Source organism: Sminthopsis crassicaudata, chromosome 3 (genome assembly GCF_048593235.1).
Source record: "Sminthopsis crassicaudata isolate SCR6 chromosome 3, ASM4859323v1, whole genome shotgun sequence".
In the NCBI taxonomy this organism is placed as follows: domain Eukaryota; kingdom Metazoa; phylum Chordata; class Mammalia; order Dasyuromorphia; family Dasyuridae; genus Sminthopsis; species Sminthopsis crassicaudata.
The window spans coordinates 641,694,184-641,719,469 of NC_133619.1; the positions used below are offsets into that span (position 1 = coordinate 641,694,184).

The 25,286-nt window shown below is 35.6% G+C and overlaps 1 protein-coding gene across 1 annotated transcript in view; it reads right to left on the reverse strand.

The window, feature by feature from the left end:
* Positions 1 to 254: 254 nt before the first annotated feature.
* LOC141562605 (vomeronasal type-1 receptor 3-like) overlaps positions 255 to 25,286 on the reverse strand; it is an 82,415-nt gene continuing 57,383 nt past the window's right edge. Inside the window, exons 3-4 of the mRNA XM_074302609.1 lie at positions 4,111 to 4,282; positions 255 to 1,147 (exon numbers count right to left, since the gene is read on the reverse strand). Of these exons, the coding sequence (XP_074158710.1) occupies positions 255 to 1,147; positions 4,111 to 4,282 (1,065 nt within the window). The remainder of the gene's footprint in view (positions 1,148 to 4,110; positions 4,283 to 25,286) is intronic.

The window sequence follows — 25,286 nt, forward strand, 5'->3', positions numbered from 1 at the left end:
ATTTAATACATATTAAAAACGCAAAATAATTTTAGAGATCTGAAACATGGAAGTTTACAATTAAAAGATACCAAAAAATTCTAGACATGATGATCCTCATAGTGAAGATGATTGTCATAATTAATGTTCCTTCTAATTTGTAAAACATATGACTCTTTGATCCTCTTGTGTACTGACCTGATCACATTGTCTTCTTAATGAGAAGAAATAGAATGTAAGTCAAGGGAACACCAAGGGAAAGGAGAATCTTGGGATCATTTATTTTTCCAGAGGGAGTAGAAAAGCTGGAGAATATGAGAATCAGAACTGATAAGAACAAAAGGACTGATGGCTGGGAAACATGCAGCCAAAAAGGATGATATGGGAATCAACCACGCATAATATTTATCAAAAATAAAGAGATAAAATGACAAAACAGAATTGACTGAATAGAAGGAGACATAGGTGCTCACCAACACCAAAATGGTGAAGGTGGCTTTAATCTCAGGAGACCTTCTTGACAAATGGCTGGAGCTGTGAATATGCTGGACTTGTTGATGGTGTCTTTGCAAGAGTAGCACCAGATAGCCACTGGCTATGACCATAAATCCCACACACAGGAAATCAGGAATAGAGAACAAAATTACAAATAGAGAAACTTTGAATGATGCTGAAGCAAATTGTGAACAGAATCCAGTATTCCATACCCTTGTGTTGTTACTTCTTCCTGGATACTCCTGCATATTTCTAATTACATAGACATTTATTAGAATGTGTAGGATCCAGCAAAAAAGGCAGAAGGGGGCAGCATAATCTGAAGCTTGAGCTTTGAGTTTTGACCAAATGGAAAAGGTGAAGGGACTGATGGTGATAATCTGAAAACCACTCAGAAAGCAAGTGATAGTGAGAGAAACATTACGGGCAACTCGGTGGAGGAAATGAATCACATTACAGCCAATATGATCCAGAAAATTTTTCAGTCCCAAACCAACCATTGTCTGAGGGACTCCCTTGGAAATAAGCACGATGGAGTTGGCCAAACCCAAGTAGAAGAAAACAGAGTCTATGGACCGCAACCTGTTGCCATTAAAGAAAGTGATGGCATAATGACAAAGGAGAAAGAAGTTTCCCAACATACCAGCTCCTGTCTGGATGAAGAAGACAATACCTAGAACTAAATTAAGGAAAACAATTTTCTCACTAACTAAAGTACCAATATTCTCACAGATAGAAGCAGATGCAAGAAAGATAAAAAGAAAAGGAAGAAAAATGGAGGGAAGAAATGAAGGGAGGGAGAGAGTGTTGGGGTGTGAAAACTGGTCTCAACCTTTGCAAAAGAATTCCAATGAATACAGGCTCAAGTTGGTGGCAAGAATGGGTTTATTACATAGAGAAAAGAGCTTTCTTAGTGGGCAAACTCCTGTTAGGACTTTTGCAAAGGTCCAGGCAAACAGTGCTTGACATTATTGAGTTTTTTTGGGAGCTGGAGCTTGGGATCTTTCAATACAGGGTGGGAGTCACACCCCTGGCCAAGATCTCCAATTAAATAGGAGATTGCTATCTGGGTATATTTTTTTTTCCTATGAACAGGAGGGTGAGCCCCTCCCAGAGGCCAGGAAGGTTTGAAACCCAGGACTACCCTTCCCCCAAAGATTAAAGGGCATATAGTTTATATCAGGGTCTGTATCCTCCCCCCCAAAGATCAGGGGTTCAGTTTGCCTTCAGGACGAAGGGATAAAGTGAGAGAGTAAAGGGTGCAGGGAGTGAGGGAGATAAGAAAGAAAGTAAGGTTCTCAGAGTCAGATGCAGGAAAGAAAGGAAGGAAGGAGAGAAGAAAGAAAGAGAAATAGGTGGAAGGAAGGAAGGAACAATGAGGAAAGAAAGAAGGAAGGAAGGATAGAGAAAGAGAGGAAGAAAAAAGTTTTCCAAAATTTTTCCAGGACATAATTTTCTGTTGAGAAATTAAAACAAATCATTATTAACTGGATTGTATTTCCTGAATTTTCCTTTGGTGGTGAGCAAAGGGCAGATACTTAATTCCTAAAAATTAATGTAGGCAAAGCACCCATACAAAGAAGAAGTGAGGGAAAAAATTGAAACAGAGATAGGGGAAAGAGAGGAAGAAGATAGAAAGAGAGAGAGAGAGATCTAGGAGTATGGTTGCCTAAGGAAGGAAAATTGCTATATATAACAATATAGTAAGATATCTCAGGTTATGAAACAATCCAAACACAGGATCATAACTTGAAAATTCACATTTAATAAATAACACTTAAGTGAAAATAGAGCCATGATAGTTTTTAATATCATAAATTTCTAGAGAAGGGGAACGAGTGCCCATCTGTCTCTACCTGTTTCTCTGTCAGTTTCTGCCTTTTTCTATATCTGTTTTTCTGTGTCTGTGTTCTGTGTGTATGTCTTTGACTCTGCCCCTTTATTTCTCACTGTCTTTCTCAGTCTTTCTATCTATACACACACACACACACACAGACACACCAGAATTAGGAAGAACGATACAATCTGTTTCATAAGAAACAGTTGTCATTCAATCTGAAGAGTTCTCACTATTTCCATCCTTTGCATTTGGATGATAGAATATAAAGGAAACCTATCAAAAGTATCAATCCACAATAAAAACATACGTTGCTGATAGCTTATAATCTAGGTGAAATAAAAAAAAATAGTAAAAAGAAATAGTCTTGATACCTTTTGCCTTTACTAGAAACTAAAGGCAGAAAAACTTTTAATGCAATCCTCAGTTATGACGCCCATTGTAATTCATACAAAAACAAAACAAATCATAAACAGAAAACTAACAAAAACAAAACAAAGGAACAGAGATGCAATTGTTTCAAATAAAAGATCTCTCTAAATGAACATTTGGCTGGCCATCTTCATTTAAAACATCCCATGAGTTTCTCAATATGTTCATTTCAAATGGCCCTATGTATTTTTATTGATAAATGAAATCATCCATGTTATTGATAAGCCATCTTTCCCTCACTTAAATCAAATTCACAGGCATGTTATGGCACTACCTCCATGATGTCATGGATCTTAGTGAATAAAGGACCAACTACAAGCTACATATAACAGGAGGGAAAAAAATAATTAAATTTTCTATAGGTAATGTTAATTGACCCATCCAGGCTGGCCATAAAATGTTTCCTCATAAATTCCAAAGTATGCTCAGTTGTCTTACTCTCCATTGCTCAGGACTTAGTTTTCCTTCAGACTATGCCAAAATCTCCCTCAAATAAAAAGATTGCCTTTAAAAAATAAATAAATAAAAAGGTTGCCTTGATTTTGTCTAGTTGATGTAGAATGGAACAAAAACTCATGTCCTTCCTCCTAGCCTAGTGACAAGCAACAAGTAGCACTGATTATCTCTATCTTTAGATTTTGTTCAGGCCTTTAGTTATCCTCCATAGGCCTTTATTGCACTTGGGTGGACTTTGCTCAATTTTTCCCTGACAAACTCCTGGAAACCTAATGTGATGGCCAAGTTATGATGTCAAACCCAAGGTTATTTCCCTCCTATAAGAGAACTTACCTGTATCCCAATCCCCTGCTAACTTCTTTAGGAAATTAGTCTACTTTATTGAGTTGAGGGTTCATTAAAAACCATCTGACTTAAGCAAATTCATTAGGATTTAATTAAAAATTTGTCTCCTTCCTTATTAATGGTGAGTTCTGCCAGGGAACCGAGACAGAGTCTATTCCCTTATTAATGGCTAAAGCTCTCCATTGGAACTTAAGTACTGCAATCAATGATATGATAATTCAATTATTTCCTTTTGATTTGCAGAAGCTATGAGCCTATAAACTAACTCTCTCTCTCTTTCTCTCTCTCTCTCTCTCTCTCTCTCTCTGTCTCTCTCTCTCTCTCTCTCTCTCTCTCTCTCTCTGTCTCTGTCTCTCTCTCTCTCTCTCTGTCTCTGTCTCTCTCTCTCTCTGAGGGGTTAAGTGAGTTGCCCAGGGTCACACAGCTAGAAAGTATTAAGTGTCTGAGGTCAGATTTGAACCCAGGTACTCCTGACTTCAGTGCTCTATCCAGTGCACCACCTAGCTGCCCCCTACTTGGGTGGTTTTAATGAAGTGAGAAAATCTGGCTGGGACAAGAAACCTTACTTGGGTGGTCTAGCTCTGATGTGCTGGTTACATTTTCATCCTTATGTGGTCTCTGTAGAATTGCAGACATCTCATTTCTTAGTTGTTGGGGAAATGTTAATCTTGATTCCAGGAGAAAGCAGGAGAAACCAGCTGGAGCTGTTAGTTGCAAGTCAATAATTTCAGAGCCTAGCTGAAAAAAGAAAGAACAAGCTTATTTGAAAATATATTAGATGCCACTCAGTGGAAAGGGAATGTCCAATTCAAGCATTTTTTTTTCTTTAGGTAGAAAGTCATCCCCAATATATAATTCTTTCTTAAAAGATTACATATACAATATGCGGTATTCTACCTTTTTTGCAGGCTAGTAGCAGTTGCAACAACAATAGCAGTGGACATGTGAGGATGGAGCTCCTTAGTCCTTAAGTTTCATAGGCAAGTGCAAATGGTAGAGAGGACTTCTGGTGAGATGCACGCTAAGAATAAATAGCCAGAGCTCGGTCTCTGCCCTTTTATCTGATAGTATATCTGGATAGTAGATCAGTGTCAGAGAAGTAAGGGGGAAGTCAACCAGTGGGTGATGCAGACCACAATTCCACACTTACAGATAACATGGAAATTTCAATTATGAATATTTACCAATCTCATAAATATTGATAAAAGACAGTTTGCTAAACGTGTTGGGGTTCAAAGAAGAACCCCAAAAGGTTGGGGTTCCAGACTGGCTCTCTTAAAAGAATTTGCAGGCTCAGTCATCTCCAAGTCAAGGGACAAAGATTGATGTCATTGTAATGCCAATTAAAATGATATAATTTCCAAAAGAATATAGCCAAGAGGGGCAGCTAGGTGGTGCAGTGGGTAGAGCACCAGCCCTGAAGTCAGGACCACCTGAGTTCAAATTTGGTATCAGACACTTAATACTTCCTAGCTGTGTGACTCTGGACAAGTCACATAACCCCAATTGCCTCAGCCAAAAAAAAAATAGAATTTAGCAAAAAAACACTAGCAAGAAAATAGATTTATAGAAAAAAGATAGATCAGGTGCTTCTAAAGGGAGCAGAATGGGCCCCACCTAACAGTGTCCAGACTGAGGAAACACATGACTTGAAGATGGTGGCAGTGACATCCAAGGGGTGCTGAGGCTCAGAATCAGGTAGCAGGTTGAACAATTCAGAGAAGTTCATGGCCTGGAGCCTAGAAGCTCATGAAAAGATTAATAGATGATTCTAATTTTGTGGTTTATTATTAGGGGGGGATTCACTCATTTCCTAAAACAGCCTTGATACACAGAAACTTCCCAATACACAGGCAGGGCACTAAGTGGTCAAATGAGAAATTAATTTTTACTGACTAGGATCCAGCAACAGACCATATCTAATGTCTCAGGTCCCTCTCTTTGTGGTAAGAGAGTGGAGGAGAGTGCAGGGATGGAGAAAAGTGTGATGGAGATATCTTAACCTGGGACAGGAAATTCATCCATATATATCATTAATAGCAAGTTTTACTTTGAAATGGGAACCATGTACATGCTCAAATCCATAAATAAACTTCATTTCATTAAAATTCTAAACTCTAGAAGTAAACCCAAAAGAAAGCATAAAGGAAGATTTTTTATGCTAAATTCAATTTTTAAAATTTTGCTTTAAAAAAATTTTTTTACCAGTCCCAAAAGATGGTAATATTACTATGTGACCAACTTAATCCTAAATTCTAAGGAAATAACAAAGCTAAAGGCTAGCCCTTGTTTTTTAAGAAGCTCACAGTCTACTGAGGAAGAAAATATAAAAACTCGGTAATGCCGGAGAAACTGAGGCAAGATAGAGATTAGAGAGTTTTTAATATTTCATTAATTGGAGAGTTTAATGGACTGGACAGGACTCTTGTCTCAAAGTTTCCAGTGACGAATGGGAGAATGCCAAACCCTTTTATATCTTTCAAACAAAGAAAAGAAGAGCTGGAAAAGTTCTTACAGAACCTTTTGGTTCTGTCAGGATGGGGAGAGTCAATAAAGTCTGACTAAAAAGCCAGAGTCAGGATGTTTGAATAAACAGAAATAAGTATATCATTTGAAGTATCTGGCATGGTCTTATCTCTTGGAATATTTTAGAAGGACAGTGTCACAAATTCTTTGAAGGCAGAAGGAGCTAGGAGCCAGGATGTCTGATCTGTTCCTCATCTCCCATTGACAATTTATAACCTTAGAGCAAATGGTCCTCAATCTTAATGAACCAGAGGGGGTTTTACAACTAAGAGGATTGAGGCAGAACAGTTAAGGAAACTGAGATAGAAAAATTTAGGGAAACTCAATCAGGACAATAAGGGGAAACTAGTGCAGGGAAACTGAGGTAGAACAACTCAAGGAGATTCGAATTTACAAAAAGAGAATTATACAGAAATAGGAAAAAATAAAGTAAATAGAAGGAAAGCACAGTCATTAACACAATCTGGAAAGGCTTCTTGGAAAAACTATGAAAGTATGAGAAAAAAAAGTATTAATAACCAATAATTTGAGAAGAGATTCAGAGCTCTTCCCTTTGTAGAACTGAATGGTGGTTTAGTTTCTATAGAGTTATGAAAATTGAATTAGAGAAATTGAAACATGAAAATGGGAGTTAGATTGATAGGATGTGACCAGGAAAATGAAAATTAAAAAGGGCGAGTGTAATAAGGGCTGGGAACTCAGACTTACAAATGATTGTAAGCAGAGATGGAAAATACTTTCACATGGGAGTGTAGATATATTGATGTGATCAAAGGAGCAGATTTAGACTCATATGAGGGAATTAGAATCATCAGAAAAGATAATACTCAGGCAGTAGGGAATCATGGGAAGGACTCAAATATGTCCAAATAAAGTGGATACTAAGATAGGAGTAATGAGGCAATTAAGTAAAGATTCACACTCACATAGGGGGAATACTCACACCTGATAGATTGTGATTTCTGGTACTCAGCTAATGAGGCAACTAAAGAAGGACTTGCATTTGGGGTATAAAAAAAAAAGAACAGGTATTGATTCCAAGTGTTCCTGTTTGATAGGACACCCATCTGCAGTTGTGGAATTAAAGACTTAAATTCACCCTTCTCAAGTCCAGTGGAGTTATTTTTCTCACCTTCTTCTGAAGTCCTTTAAAAGTTCAGTTCTTCACAAGGAGAGTACTTATGAGATTGCAGTAACTCTCCTCAAGGTCAGGCAGTCTACACCCAATCTTATAAGGAATTTAATCTAAATTTGGGAGACTATACTATTCTGCTCATGCTTGATGAAGATATACAGTTTTTGAACTGATAGCCTAAAACTATGGTTAGTATGATGCAGAGATACTTTTCCTATCAAAAGATACTCAACCCTTCATTTTAATATAATCTACCTTCAATCACATTAACTAACTAGATTTGATTGCTATTTAATGGTCCATGTACTCTTCTGTAGCTTATATAAACATGGCTGTTCACCAAATAACCACCCTATTACTAGTAACCTGCTGGCTTTATTAATAAATGAATAAACTACCCAGAAACTCTTGGACCTTTTTAAATGTCTAAAAAGATAGGATAAACAATAGATGAGAAAAGAGAGCATTAACAGGAAAAAGACAAAGGTTTCAGAGGTTGCTCAAAGCAGAAAAGGCAAAGGCAATAAACATCAATCAGAGCAGCTCAGGAGAAGAGACAAACTGAAAGAACAAAGGGAAGAGAAAGGAAGAAGAAAGAAGAGGAAACAAAGAGCAGGGAATGGAGGGTAATAAAAAATCATTCTCACCAGAAAGACAGAAGGCTCAGAATCTAGAGAAGATAGAAATAGCCACTGTAAAAGCCCAAACTGTCAGGATTGTGAGGTTTAGAAAAATGCTCCTCACAATAGGTGCGAATGAAACCTCTAGGGTGCTCTCAAGCCAGAGACAACAGTCATGGGCTGTTGAAAAACCACCTGTGAGAGATGAGGAGGTCATGGAATAGGGGAGAGAATGTCAACAAAGACAGGGAAACACTAAGATTCCAAGGAAAGTTCCAAGGCTTGTTTCAGCCTTTTCAAGGTCTTTTTTTGTCCCCAGCACATAGGGCCTGAACAACATTCTAGCTCTCTAATTGTCTTGTGGAAAAACATTTCTGCTTCTAAGTCCCTAGATATAAAACTGAGATAGAAGAAGACACTCACCTGATTGTTCTATGCTTCTAGGATGGAGGAAAGAGCTGAATCAGACAGATTGCCTCACTTTGTACTTGTGTGTGCATATGTGATGGCTCAGGCAGATCCCTCTTATAAGGTCTGTATTATCTGAGCTCATCTGTCTCCAGAGGTGTGATTATCATATCATGGGCGTGCTACCAGTGACATTAGTCTGCCAAGGGAAAAAGGGATGTGTCTAAAAAAGTTAACTTTTGCCCCAGATGAAAATGTCTTCAAGAATTTCCATTGATTGAAATTCCTTATCTTCAATTACTAATGAATAATGACAAAGATGAAATCATTAGCAAATCTCCAAGAGGAGAGGAACTTTCCTGGGCTCCAGGAAAACAGGGATGTAGTTGTCAAAAAAAAAAAAAAATGTCACAGGCAAAGGAAGAAGAACTAGCAAATCAATATGGAATATGGTAAAATTACTAATGTCACAGCAATATAAATATGAAATAAATACAAAAAAGGAAAAAAATCTAAATTTGTATGCTTAATATCTTCTAAATAAGAGCTGAGTTAAAGATCAAGAAAAATAGAAACTATAATAGCATATATAAATGAAATTTATTGGCATATAATTGTACCAAATAACCCCCTATAATTGCTCTGATTTCATCTTCATTAATAGTATATTCATGCTTTGCTTTTAAAAGAACCTATATATTTAAAATTTTTTTTCTTTTATTATCAACTTAAGAATTGAACATAAAAATTTAAAAATAAGATTGTATGTATTGTATGTAAACTTCTATTACATATAGCTTTTTAAACTATAAATTAAATTTAAAAGTGTTTACTCCACAATTCTGCTTTCTATAATCTCATTATATTTGCATTAGGCTTCTTAATGTGGGTTCCATATATAAACATAGACATACATATACATATATGTAACTTTATTTGAAAATATTTTGCCATAGTCCATATGCTTTACTAATCTTTGACAAAGATCTGTAACACACACACACACACACACACACACACACACACACACACACACAAAGACTTCACTTTATAATATTTCAGTTCTTAAGTTGTGTCCAACTCTGTGGTCTCATTTGACTTTTGCTTAACAATGAAATAGTCATGGTTTGCCATTTCCTTCTCCTGCTCATTTTATAATTGAGGAAACTTAGGCATACTGGGTTAAATGATTTGCCCAGGATCACACAGGAAGTAATTGTCTTTGATCAGATTGTACTCAGGAAGATGAATCTACCTGACTCTAGGCATGGCTGTGACAGTACTTTCTTTAATTATAAAAAATAATCTACTTAGATGATTCAAAACAGTATATTTTAAACTTATTGCACTAGAAAACTATATTCCCAGAAGGTTCCAGTCTTAGGCTTATCTCATTTTATAGGATAATTCTCTGATTTTCTTGCAGACACAGTCATCATTACCCAGCAAATTGTTTTTCTTTCAAGATTTTGGATAAATTTCATGTTGACTATAATTTCAGTTATATAGTTATATATAGATGACTATGCTATATATACACACATGTATATATGTATGTATGTATGTATACATATACACATAGCTCCCTTTTCATTTTTAAGACTAACAATTTGATTTTCTTCTTTCCTTTTTCTAACCAAATTAAATAAAGGTTTATCTTTTTTCATAAAACCAACTCTACTTTTATTTATTAATTCAATAGTTTTCTTATTTTCAGTTTTGTTGATTTCACCTTTTATTTTCAGAATTTCATATTTGGTATTTAATTGGGGGGGGTTAAATTTTTTTTTCCTAGCTTCTTTAGTTGTAAGCCCAATTCCTTGACCTTCTTTTTCTCTATGTTATGCAAGTAAGCATCTAGAAATATAAAATTTCCCCTAATTACTGCTTTAGCTGCATCTCACAAATTTTGGTATGTCTCATTGTTGTCATTCTTTTGTATGAAATTATTGATTATGTCTATGATTCATTGTTTCACCCACTCGTTTTTTAGAATTAGATTATTTAGTTTTCAATTAATTTTTGGTCTATTTTCCCCTGGCTTTTTATTGCATCATGATCTGAGAAAAATGCTTTTACTATTTCTGTCTTTGTACAAATAGGTTTTTTATGCATTAATAAATGGTCAATTTTTGTATAGGTTCCATGTACTGCTGAGAAAAAGGTATATTCATGCCTGTCTGATTAATTGCCTGCTGTGTCAGGAACAGGCTCTCCAACCTGTATTAGAGTTCGGGTTCTTTTCCTGGTTTGTTGGGCACTGGCTGCTTCTGACTTATCTGCATTAGATAGTGTTCCCTTTGACCCAAGTGATATATACCTTTCCCACCAGTCTACTAAGTTGTCTTGGGTTGGATAAGTTTTTCACCCTGTCTTCTTGTTAGTTTTGTCACTAGAGAATTCATTTTGAGGCATTATTTCAAAGTTTTCCAGAGATGACTTAAGTCAAGTTCAGGTCAGTTTGAACCTTAATTCAACATCTTAGCTTGATTCTTCTTTTCATTATAAATCTCTCTAACCAAGACAATTTGAATAGTCTTATGATGAATCTTGCTACTATATTTGGACACCTCTGTATTGGTTTAAAATATAGACTTAGAACTTGCAAGTTCTCAGCATTTTCAGTCTGAGATAATTATCACATCTACACCCTAAACAAGACAAGAAGACAAGTACCTGTCCTTGTCACCTGCCTGTTTATAGATATATATTTGTGCAGAAGATATCCTTGGAAATATTCAAAATTATGTAAGAATAATGAAACTATGCAAAATTTTGTGGTAATAAAATATGTCTATTAATTAGTTCAAGGTTAAAAGAGAACCTTCTTTATTTCTGTTTTAAAGAAAAGAGTTTTGTAGTAGAGAGCAAGTTAGGGAATATTTTATGTTAGCTCAAAGAAAAGTCAATTTGAATTAGATTTATTATTGAATTTGGGACCAACACATTTGTAGAACATGTCCTTACTACAAGGCAACTCTTTTTATTATAAGCTGTTATACAATTTGGAATTAGTTACTCAAGTTTCTTGCTCATTCCATCCCAGGTTTGTTTACATTTTTGCTCCTACAGGCACACATAAATTCATATATCTATATCTATATCTATATTTATATCTATATCTATACATATATATACATGTGTATGTAAATATAAATATATGATTGTGTGTGTATATAGATACATAGCTATAGACACACACACACCCACACACACATATAGGTGTTGTTACCTATGATTTCTGTAAGGATTAGATTCTTCTTAGTCTCAATCTCTTTAAAGGGAAGAATTAAGTTAAAATTAATTGAAGTCCTGAGGTACCACTACACATCTCTCAGATTGGCTAAGATGGCAGGAAAAGGTGATGATGAATGATGGAGGGGATGTGTGAAAACTGGGACACTGATACATTGTTGATAAAATTGTGAACTGATCCAAACATTCTAAACAGCAATATGAAGCTGTGCCCAAAGGACTATCAAACTGTGCATTCCCTTTGTTCTAGGAGTGACTCTTCTGGATTGAAGACCATTAAAAAAAAAGAGATCACAAAAAAGCTAAAAGGATCCACGTATGAAAAAGTGTTTGTAGCAGCCCTAGTGGCAAGGAAATGGAAACTGAGTGGATGTCCGCCAGGTGGGGAATGACTGAATAAGTTATGGTATATGAATGTTATAAAATATTATTGTTCTGTAAGAGTTGACCAGCAGGATGATTTCAGAGAGACTTGGAGATACTTACAAGAGCTGATGCTGAGTGAGATGAACAGAACCAGGAGATTACTATACATGGCACCAACAAGATTATATAATCAATTCTGATAGATGTGGCTTTCTTCAACAATGAGATGATTCAGACCAGTGCCAATGACCTTGTGATGAAGAGAGCATCTACACCCAGAGAGAACTTGTGCAGCATGATAATTGTGGAAATTTGTCTAACGGAATTGTATATCCTTAACATATATTGGAGTACTTGACATCTGGTGAGGGAGTTCAGGGAAGGAGGGGAGAAAAACATTGGAACACAATGTTTTGCAAAGGTGAAGACTGAGACCCATCTATTCATATGTTTTGAAAATAAAAACCTTTCAAAAAATGCAGGATAATTTCAGAGCAGCCTGGAGAGACTTACATGAACTAATGCTAAGTGAAATGAGCAGAACCAGGAGATTATTATACATGGTAAAAAGATTATACAATGATCAATTCTGATGGACATGACTCTTTCCAACAATGAGATGACTGATGACAGTTCCAATGATCTTGTGAAGAAGAGAGCCACCTTCACCTAGAGAGAGGACTGTGGGAACTGAGTGTGGATCATAATATAACATGCTCACTCTTTTTTTATTGTTTGCTTGCATTTTGTTTTCTTATTCATTTTCTTTCCTTTTTGATCTGATTTTTCTTACACAGCAAGATAATTATATAAAAATGTTTACATACATTAGATTTACCATGTATTTTAACATATCTAGCATATATTGGATTGCTTTCCATTTAGGGGGGAGGGGGTAGGAGAAAGATGGGAAAATTTGGAACACAAGGCCATGCAAGGGTCAATGTTGAAAAATTATTCATGCATGTGTTTTGAAAATAAAAAGCTTTAATTAAAAAAAAACTTTAAAATTTAATTAAATTAAGATTAATTGGAGTTCTAAATGAAAAAAATAGAATTAATTTAAAAAATATTTAGATTTCTAAGTAATTGGGAAAAAATCGAATAATTTTCAAAAAAGTAAATGATTATATATAAAGTAAAATATTTCAGAGTTCTGTCTTTCCTGGTATTGTAAAATCTTTGCTTTTTATTTGTCAGTTAATACTTGAATTATTTAAATAACATTAGGAAATTTGCTAACTTGCATCATAGAGATTTAATTGTAATGGAGTGAATAATAATTTAGACATCCTTAGCTCTTTTTTTGGTAAATATTCAACTTTAAAGCAAAATGAGTTATTTTACAATTTCAGATTCTTATATGTATTTTTTAAAGAATCTTGGTATAACTTGTTATTAGCAGAGTTTTCAAGTTCATGGATTAGATAAAAATAGCAATGGATATTTAAAAACTTAAGTTCTCTGAAATTTCAAGGGAACTATGACTTCATAATTTAATTATCTTATAACTCTATTACTAAAACTATCAGAATCATAGTGTTTCAGCTGAGTTTAACTAGTACTGAAATAAAATATAAGATTTCATGCTAATTTGTTTTGAGATCTATTTTATAATAGACAGTAGCAAGAAATTTTAAGACTTTACAAATTATATGGAATAAAAGAAAAAAATTCTTCTTATGACTTAAAATACCCCTTATGCCAGTCCCTGATGAGGGGTGAGGTTCACAAAACTTTTTCCTCTCTTTTGTCCAGATATTTTCTACAGTCTTTGTAGATCACAGGAAAAACACAACTTTTCCTTTATTTCATATATTGAAGAAATTAATGGACATTTCTCAGGTGTCCTTCCCCCAGCATAAATTGGATTTTTCAATATCCCATTCAATGCTATGAAAAAATAATTTCTAAAGGAGAATATTTAATACATATTAAAAACGCAAAATAATTTTAGAGATCTGAAACATGGAAGTTCACAATTAAAAGATACCAAAAAATTCTAGACATGATGATCCTCATAGTGAAGATGATTGTCATAATTAATGTTCCTTCTAATTTGTAAAACATATGACTCTTTGATCCTCTTGTGTACTGACCTGATCACATTGTCTTCTTAATGAGAAGAAATAGAATGTAAGTCCAGGGAACACCAAGGGAAAGGAGAATCTTGGGATCATTTATTTTTCCAGAGGGAGTAGAAAAGCTGGAGAATATGAGAATCAGAACTGATAAGAACAAAAGGACTGATGGCTGGGAAACATGCAGCCAAAAAGGATGATATGGGAATCAACCACACATAATATTTATCAAAAATAAAGAGATAAAATGACAAAACAGAATTGACTGAATAGAAGGAGACATAGGTGCTCACCAACACCAAAATGGTGAAGGTGGCTTTAATCTCAGGAGACCTTCTTGACAAATGGCTGGAGCTGTGAATATGCTGGACTTGTTGATGGTGTCTTTGCAAGAGTAGCACCAGATAGCCACTGGCTATGACCATAAATCCCACACACAGGAAATCAGGAATAGAGAACAAAATTACAAATAGAGAAACTTTGAATGATGCTGAAGCAAATTGTGAACAGAATCCAGTATTCCATACCCTTGTGTTGTTACTTCTTCCTGGATACTCCTGCATATTTCTAATTACATAGACATTTATTAGAATGTGTAGGATCCAGCAAAAAAGGCAGAAGGGGGCAGCATAATCTGAAGCTTGAGCTTTGAGTTTTGACCAAATGGAAAAGGTGAAGGGACTGATGGTGATAATCTGAAAACCACTCAAAAAGCAAGTGATAGTGAGAGAAACATTACGGGCAACTCGGTGGAGGAAATGAATCACATTACAGCCAATATGATCCAGAAAATTTTTCAGTCCCAAACCAACCATTGTCTGAGGGACTCCCTTGGAAATAAGCACGATGGAGTTGGCCAAACCCAAGTAGAAGAAAACAGAGTCTATGGACCGCAACCTGTTGCCATTAAAGAAAGTGATGGCATAATGACAAAGGAGAAAGAAGTTTCCCAACATACCAGCTCCTGTCTGGATGAAGAAGACAATACCTAGAACTAAATTAAGGAAAACAATTTTCTCACTAACTAAAGTACCAATGTTCTCAGAGATAGAAGCAGATGCAAGAAAGATAAAAAGAAAAGGAAGAAAAATGGAGGGAAGAAATGAAGGGAGGGAGAGAGTGTTGGGGTGTGAAAACTGGTCTCAACCTTTGCAAAAGAATTCCAATGAATACAGGCTCAAGTTGGTGGCAAGAATGGGTTTATTACATAGAGAAACGAGCTTTCTTAGTGGGCAAACTCCTGTTAGGACTTTTGCAAAGGTCCAGGCAAACAGTGCTTGACTTTATTGAGTTTTTTTTGGAGCTGGAGCTTGGGACCTTTCAATACAGGGTGGGGGTCACACCCCTGGCCAAGATCTCCAATTAAATAGGAGATTGCTATCTGGGTATATTTTTTTTCCTATGAACAGGAGGGTGAGCCCCTCCCAGAGGCCAGGAAGGTTTGAAACCCAGGACTACCCTTCCACCAAAGATTAAAGGGCATATAGTTTATATCAGGGTCTGTATCCTCCCCCTGTTCAGTTTGCCTTCAGGACGAAGGGATAAAGTGAGAGAGTAAAGGGTGCAGGGAGTGAGGGAGATAAGAAAGAAAGTAAGGTTCTCATAGTCAGATGCAGGAAAGAAAGGAAGGAAGGAGAGAAGAAAGAAAGAGAGAAATAGGTGGAAGGAAGGAAGGAAGAATGAGGAAAGAAAGAAGGAAGGAAGGATAGAGAAAGAGAGGAAGAAAAAAGTTTTCCAAAATTTTTCCAGGACATAATTTTCTGTTGAGAAATTAAAACAAATCATTATTAACTGGATTGTATTTCCTGAATTTTCCTTTGGTGGTGAGCAAAGGGCAGATACTTAAATCCTAAAAATTAATGTAGGCAAAGCACCCATACAAAGAAGAAGTGAGGAAAAAAAATTGAAACAGAGATAGGGGAAAGAGAGGAAGAAGATAGAAAGAAAGAGAGAGAGATCTAGAAGTATGGTTGCCTAAGGAAGGAAAATTGCTATATATAACAATACAGTAAGATATCTCAGGTTATGAAACAATCCAAACACAGGATCATAACTTGAAAATTCACATTTAATAAATAACACTTAAGTGAAAATAGAGCCATGATAGTTTTTAATATCATAAATTTCTAGAGAAGGGGAACGAGTGCCCATCTGTCTCTACCTGTTTCTGTCAGTTTCTGCCTTTTTCTATATCTGTTTCTCTGTGTCTGTGTTCTGTGTGTATGTCTTTGACTGCCCCTTTATTTCTCACTGTCTTTCTCAGTCTTTCTATCTATACACACACACACACACACATACACACACACACACACACACACACACACACACACACACACCAGAATTAGTAAGAAAGATACAATCTGTTTCATAAGAAACGGTTAAGTCATTCAATCTGAAGGATTCTCACTATTTCCATCCTTTGCATTTGGATGATAGAATATAAAGGAAACCTATCAAAAGTATCAATCCACAATAAAAACATACGTTGCTGATAGCTTATAATCTAGGTGAAATAAAAAAAAATAGTAAAAAGAAATAGTCTTGATACCTTTTGCCTTTACTAGAAACTAAAGGCAGAAAAACTTTTAATGCAATCCTCAGTTATGACGCCCATTGTAATTCATACAAAAACAAAACAAATCATAAACAGAAAACTAACAAAAACAAAACAAAGGAACCGAGATGCAATTGTTTCAAATAAAAGATCTCTCTAAATGAACATTTGGCTGGCCATCTTCATTTAAAACATCCCATGAGTTTCTCAATATGTTCATTTCAAATGGCCCTATGTATTTTTATTGATAAATGAAATCATCCATGTTATTGATAAGCCATCTTTCCCTCACTTAAATCAAATTCACAGGCATGTCATGATACTACCTCCATGATGTCATGGATCTTAGTGAATAAAGGACAAACTACAAGCTACATATAACAGGAGGGGAAAAAATAATTAAATTTTCTATAGGTAATGTTAATTGACCCATCCAGGCTGGCCATAAAATGTTTCCTCATAAATTCCAAAGTATGCTCAGTTGTCTTACTCTCCATTGCTCAGGACTTAGTTTTCCTTCAGACTATGCCAAAATCTCCCTCAAATAAAAAGATTGCCTTTAAAAAATAAATAAATAAAAAGGTTGCCTTGATTTTGTCTAGTTGATGTAGAATGGAACAAAAACTCATGTCCTTCCTCCTAGCCTAGTGACAAGCAACAAGTAGCACTGATTATCTCTATCTTTAGATTTTGTTCAGGCCTTTAGTTATCCTCCATAGGCCTTTATTGCACTTGGGTGGAGTTTGCTCAATTTTTCCCTGACAAACTCCTGGAAACCTAATGTGATGGCCAAGTTATGATGTCAAACCCAAGGTTATTTCCCTCCTATAAGAGAACTTACCTGTATCCCAATCCCCTGCTAACTTCTTTAGGAAATTAGTCTACTTTATTGATTTGAGGGTTCATTAAAAACCATCTGACTTAAGCAAATTCATTAGGATTTAATTAAAAATTTGTCTCCTTCCTTATTAATGGTGAGTTCTGCCAGGGAACCGAGACAGAGTCTATTCCCTTATTAATGGCTAAAGCTCTCCATTGGAACTTAAGTACTGCAATCAATGATATGATAATTCAATTATTTCCTTTTGATTTGCAGAAGCTATGAGCCTATAAACTAACTCTCTCTCTCTCTCTCTCTCTCTCTCTCTCTCTCTCTCTCTCTCTCTCTCTCTATCTCTCTCTCTCTGTCTCTCTCTCTCTATCTATCTATCTATCTATCTATCTATCTTTTTGGTGAGGGGTTAAGTGAGTTGCCCAGGGTCACACAGCTAGATAGTATTAAGTGTCGGAGGTCAGATTTTGAACCCAGGTGCTCCTGACTTCAGTGCTCTATCCAGGTGCACCACCTAGCTGCCCCCTACTTTATTCATCTTAAGATTTTTGAAGGACAATCATGCGAGCCAAGAGATTTTAAAAGGAAATTAAAACTATTCCAAAGGACAAAAAATGCTTAAATTGAAGTGAGAAAATCTGGCTGGACAAGAAACCTTACTTGGGTGGTCTAGCTCTGATGTGCTGGTTACATTTTCATCCTTATGTGGTCTCTGTAGAATTGCAGTCATCATCTCATTTCTTAGTTGTTGGGGAAATGTTAATCTTGATTCCAGGAGAAAGCAGGAGAAACCAGCTGGATCTGTCAGTTGCAAGTCAATAATTTCAGAGCCTAGCTGAAAAAAGAAAGAACAAGCTTATTTGAAATATAATTAGATGCCACTCAGTGGAAAGGGAATGTCCAATTCAAGCATTTTTTTCTTTAGGTAGAAAGTCATCCCCAATATATAATTCTTTCTTAAAAGATTACATATACAATATGCGGTATTCTACCTTTTTTGCAGCCTAGTAGCAGTTGCAACAACAATAGCAGTGGACATGTGAGGATGGAGCTCCTTAGTCCTTAAATTTCATGGGCAAGTGCAAATGGTAGAGAGGACTTCTGGTGAGATGCACGCTAAGAATAAATAACCAGAGCTCTGTCTCTGCCCTTTTATCTGATAGTATATCTGTATAGTAGATCAGTGTCAGAGAAGTAAGGGGGAAGTCAACCAGTGGGTGATGCAGACCACAATTCCACACTTACAGATAACATGGAAATTTCAATTATGAATATTTACCAATCTCATAAGTATTGATAAAAGACAGTTTGCTAAATGTGTTGGGGTTCAAAGAAGAACCCCAAAAGGTTGGGGTTCCAGACTGGCTGTCTTAAAAGAATTTGCAGGCTCAGTCATCTCCAAGTCAAGGGACAAAGATTGATGTCATTGTAATGCCAATTAAAATGATATAATTTCCAAAAGAATATAGCAAAGAGGGGCAGCTAGGTGGTGCAGTGGGTAGAGCACCAGCCCTGAAGTCAGGACCACCTGAGTTCAAATTTGGTCTCAGACACTTAATACTTCCTAGCTGTGTGACTCTGGACAAGTCACATAACCCCAATTGCCTCAGCCAAAAAAAAAATAAAATAGAATTTAGCAAAAAAACACTAGCAAGAAAATAGATTTATAGAAAAAAGATAGATCAGGTGCTTCTAAAGGGAGTAGAATGGGCCCCACCTAACAGTGTCCAGACTGAGGAAACACATGACTTGAAGATGGTGGCAGTGACATCCAAGGGGTGCTGAGGCTCAGAATCAGGTAGCAGGTTGAACAATTCAGAGAAGTTCATGGCCTGGAGCCTAGAAGCTCATGAAAAGATTAATAGATGATTCTAATTTTGTGGTTTATTATTAGGGGGGGATTCACTCATTTCCTAAAACAGCCTTGATACACAGAAACTTCCCAATACACAGGCAGGGCACTAAGTGGTCAAATGAGAAATTAATTTTTACTGACTAGGATCCAGCAACAGACCATATCTAATGTCTCAGGTCCCTCTCTTTGTGGTAAGAGAGTGGAGGAGAGTGCAGGGATGGAGAAAAGTGTGATGGAGATATCTTAACCTGGGACAGGAAATTCATCCATATATATCATTAATAGCAAGTTTTACTTTGAAATGGGAACCATGTACATGCTCAAATCCATAAATAAACTTCATTTCATTAAAATTCTAAACTCTAGAAGTAAACCCAAAAGAAAGCATAAAGGAAGATTTTTTATGCTAAATTCAATTTTTAAAATTTTGCTTTAAAAAAATATTTTTACCAATACCAGAAGATGGTAATATTACTATGTGACCAACTTAATCCTAAATTCTAAGGAAATAACAAAGCTAAAGGCTAGCCCTTGTTTTTTAAGAAGCTCATACTCTACTGAGGAAGAAAATATAAAAACTCAGTAATGCCGGAGAAACTGAGGCAAGATAGAGATTAGAGAGTTTTTAATATTTCATTAATTGGAGAGTTTAATGGACTGGACAGGACTCTCATCTCAAAGTTTCCAGTGATGAATGGGAGAATGCCAAACCCTTTTATATCTTTCAAACAAAGAAAAGAAGAGCTGGAAAAGTTCTTACAGAACATTTTGGTTCTGTCAGGATGGGGAGAGTCAATAAAGTCTGACTAAAAAGCCAGAGTCAGGATGTTTGAATAAACAGAAGTAAGGATATCAATTGAAGTATCCTGGATGGTCTTATCTCTTGGAATATTTTAGAAGGACAGTGTCACAAATTCTTTGAAGGCAGAAGGAGCTAGGAGCCAGGATGTCTGATCTGTTCCTCATCTCCCATTGACAATTTATAACCTTAGAGCAAATGGTCCTCAATCTTAATGAACCAGAGGGGGTTTTACAACTAAGAGGATTGAGGCAGAACAGTTAAGGAAACTGAGATAGAAAAATTTAGGGAAACTCAGGACAATAAGAGGAAACTAGTGCAGGGAAACTGAGGTAGAACAACTCAAGGAGACTCGAATTTACAAAAAGAGAATTATACAGAAATAGGAAAAAATAAAGTAAATAGAAGGAAAGCACAGATATTAACACAATCTGGAAAGGCTTCTTGGAAAAACTATGACGTGAAAGTATGAGAAAAAAAAGTATTAATAACCAATAATTTGAGAAGAGATTCAGAGCTCTTCCCTTTGTAGAACTGAATGGTGTTTAGTTCCTATAGAGTTATGAAAATTGAATTAGAGAAATTGAAACATGAAAATGGAAGTTAGATTGATAGGATGTGACCAGGAAAATGAAAATTAAAAAGGGCAAGTGTAATAAGAGCTGGGAACTCAGACTTACAAATGATTGTAAGCAGAGATGGAAAATACTTTCACATGGGAGTGTAGATATATTGATGTGATCAAAGGAGCAGATTTAGACTCATATGAGGAAATTAGAATCATCAGAAAAGATAATACTCAGGCAGTAGGGAATCATGGGAAGGACTCAAATATGTCCAAATAAAGTGGATACTAAGATAGGAGTAATGAGGCAATTAAGTAAAGATTCACACTCACATAGGGGGAATACTCACACCTGATAGATTGTGATTTCTGGTACTCAGCTAATGAGGCAACTAAAGAAGGACTTGCATTTGGGGTATAAAAAAAAAAAGAACAGGTATTGATTCCAAGTGTTCCTGTTTGATAGGACACCCATCTGCAGTTGTGGAATTAAAGACTTAAATTCACCCTTCTCAAGTCCAGTGGAGTTATTTTTCTCACCTTCTTCTGAAGTCCTTTAAAAGTTCATTTCTTCACAAGGAGAGTACTTATGAGATTGTAGTAACTCTCCTCAAGGTCAGGCAGACTACACCCAATTTTATAAGGAATTTAATCTAAATTTGGGAGACCTATACTATTCTTCTCATGCTTGATGAAGATATACAGTTTTTGAACTGATAGCCTAAAACTATGGTTAGTATGATGCAGAGATACTTTTCCTATCAAAAGATACTCAACCCTTCATTTTAATATAATCCACCTTCAATCACATTAACTAACTAGATTTGATTGCTATTTAATGGTCCATGTACTCTTCTGTAGCTTATATAAACATGTCTGTTCACCAAATAACCACCCTATTACTAGTAACCTGCTGGCTTTATTAATAAATGAATAAACTACCCAGAAACTCTTGGACCTTTTTAAATGTCTAAAAAGATAGGATAAACAATAGATGAGAAAAGAGAGCATTAACAGGAAAAAGACAAAGGTTTCAGAGGTTGCTCAAAGCAGAAAAGGCAAAGGCAATAAACATCAATCAGAGCAGCTCAGGAGAAGAGACAAACTGAAAGAACAAAGGGAAGAGAAAGGAAGAAGAAAGAAGAGGAAACAAAGAGCAGGGAATGGAGGGTAAAAAAAAAAAATCATTCTCACCAGAAAGACAGAAGGCTCAGAATCTAGAGAAGATAGAAATAGCCACTGTAAAAGCCCAAACTGTCAGGATTGTGAGGTTTAGAAAAATGCTCCTCACAATAGGTGCGAATGAAACCTCTAGGGTGCTCTCAAGCCAGAGACAACAGTCATGGGCTGTTGAAAAACCACCTGTGAGAGATGAGGAGGTCATGGAATAGGGGAGAGAATGTTAACAAAGACAGGGAAACATTAAGATTCCAAGGAAAGTTCCAAGGCTTGTTTCAGCCTTTTCAAGGTCTTTTTTTGTTCCCAGCACATAGGGCCTGAACAACATTTTAGCTCTCTAATTGTCTTGTGGAAAAACATTTCTGCTTCTAAGTCCCTAGATATAAAACTGAGATAGAAGAAGACACTCACCTGATTGTTCTATCCTTCTAGGATGGAGGAAAGAGCTGAATCTAATAGATTGCCTCAATTTGTACTTGTGTTTGCATATGTGATGGCTCAAGCAGATCCCTCTTATAAGGTCTGTATTATCTGAGCCCATCTGTCTCCAGAGGTGTGATTATCATATCATGGGCGTGCTACCAGTGACATTAGTCTGCCAAGGGAAAAAGGGATGTGTCTAAAAAAGTTAACTTTTGCCCCAGATGAAAATGTCTTCAAGAATGCTCACTGATTGAGAATTCCCCATCTTCAATTACTAATGAATAAAGGCAAGGATCAAGTCGTTAGCTAAACTATAAGAGGAGAGGAACTTTCTTAGACTCCAGGAGAGCAGTGATGTAATTGTCAAAGAAACTGTCACAGGCAAAAGAAAAACTAACATTTTAATAATAAGGAAATTTATGGTCATTTGTAATAAATATGTCACAACAATATAAATAGTAAAAAAATAAATAATCTAAATCTTTATATTTAATATTTTTAAGTAAATATTGGGAAAAAGAGAAAGAACAATAGAAACTATAACAGCATTTATACATGAACATATAGATCTGACAGAACAAACAGAAAACTACCAAAACTTAAAAATAACATTTATGAATATAGTCACATATTAAAAAGGTTATAGAAAAGCAGGAAAATTAATACTTTTTTGTGGAATTAAAAATCAGCAATAACTAAAATAATATAAGATTTCCTATAATAAAATAGCTATCATTCATATAGAGAATTATGTTTCAGGAAGCATGATAATCAATTAATATTAACTTATAATTAATAGGTAATATTGTAATATTATCTCCTTGGATTCTAAACATCACACTGTTATATAAAAAAAACTCTTATTATTCTCATTCTAGAGTTGAGGACACTGGTCCAAACTCAGGATAATTTGGTCAAGGCGTAGAGCTGGTCAGGATTCAGATTCAACAGGTTTTTACTCTTGATGGGCTATTGTGAAACTGGCTATTGGGTCCAAGCAAATTTCTGCATCCTAGAACCATGGTCTTCATACCACTGGAAAGAGGAGGGGGGGAAACGATGCAGAAATGAAAGCCTGTCTCATGTAGCTGCCATTAAAGCAAAACCTTGCTTCCAGTGGCATTGGAAGTGGAGAAGAAATGCTAAGTGATTTCAGGTTCACCAAAGCATCAGTTCCTGGAGGGTTCTTTTGTTTGTTTGTTTGTTTTGTTTTTTAATTTTTTATTGGATTCTTTGTGGTTTTGATCATGGAAAAAATGAAATTATTTATCTTTGGAGAATAATTTCTGTTTCATAGAGATTTGAAAAATCTTGAGGATAGGATAAATTATATAGAATGCCAACTTAATGGAATGGAGAACTTTTGAACATTTCTGATGAAAAGACCATACCTTTGTAGAAATTTTTGAAAAAAAAACTGGTTTGAAAGCTATGAATATAAATTCATTTTTGCCATTAAAAAGATCTGAATTATATAATTCTAATAAACAGAGTGAAAAAAGCCAATTCTCAGCACCTCAATATCTATAAAAAAGTATTGAAGAGTAGAGAAATACCTAACAAAGAAAGGAAAGGACAAATTGTTATGCCACAGTTCTCTTTTAATTTTCCTAATTGTCCTATTCAGTTACTCTGCTTCAAGTTATAACCATTCCCTTTTAATGTTAGAATAAAGGTTTTATATCTTAAACTTTAGGCTATACTTATTCCTTCTTGATGGGATAAAGGTCTTTATCCATTTTAGACATCATTTGAGTATCAGGAGCCTCTCCAGTACCTCCCTCGATTAAGGCTACCTCCATTATGTCATCCTCATCCTAGGTGCCTCCCCCCATTAGGTCATCCCCATCCAGGTACTTCCCCCATTATATTATTGTTCTTGTTAACCTACAAAAAAATCCTGTATCCTATATTCAGCACTGGATTCTTTGAGATGATAGTCTCATTCAGCCTTGGGACCAACCATGGATCCATTGGTCCCAGTAAATCTCTCCATTTAATAAGTTCTGTATTGAATACTCTCTAATCTCTGTCAGTTCCTCCAGCATTACAAAATAAAGGAAGATATAAATTAGTAGAAAAGGAAGAGAATGTGGAACTTCCTATTTCACATAATTGTAATTCATATCATATTATATATAAATATATGTATCATAGCTATCATATATTTCATATATAGGAAATGTCACAATCACACACACATAAGATCATGGATGTATAAACTAATTTCTATGTGACTCTCTGTGTATATTATAGACCCTATTGCATAATAAAGTGGTTATAGTGAGAGACATTTGTAATGCATTTCAGACAGGTTCCATATGGTGCTGAAATGAAAATAAATGATATACTCAGAGCATTTATCTGGTTTTCAACTTCTGCAAGAATGTCAACAGTTAGTAATATAAGAAGAGGGAAGAAAGATGGATCTTGGACTTTGTAAGGGAGAGAGTTCCTAAATTTCCCTTCTGTTGGAAACTTTCCAGAAACAGAACAAAAATAAGAAAGATATAAGCCCAGTAGTAACACTGCTAGTTCAAAGGGTATGCACAGTTTGATAACTTTTTGAGCACAGTTCCAAATTGCTCTCCAGAATGGCTAGGATGTATTCACAATTCCACCAACAATGTATCAGTGTCCCTGTTTTCCCACATCCCCTCCAACATTGCCATGCAAATGTTTTTAAAGCATCTTTTTAATTATCAACTACCATACAAGCAAAAATAATTCATAAAATGAGAATAAAAACAGAAACTGACAAAATTTTCTTAGGATGAATCTCAAAAATATTCCCAATTCTGTAGTGTGGTTATTTTATATACAACTTAAGAGAAAAATTCCCCCACAATAAACTCCCCATCCTTGTAGTGGATGGGATCCAAATCTCTTTTTAGTGTATGCCACAGTTCTCTTTTATTGTCCTGACTCAGTTTCCTTTATCATCCTGACTCAGTCCTGCCTCGGTTTCCCTAATTGTTTTGCCTCAGTTTATAATTGTTCTGTTTTTATTTACCAGATATATTGTTCATTGATTACTCTGGGTCAGAGTATGTATATGTCTACATATATGGAGAACTGAGACATTAAAAACATGAAAGGCAGAAAAGAAGACAGGAAATTATATTCTATCCATGCAAATGTGGT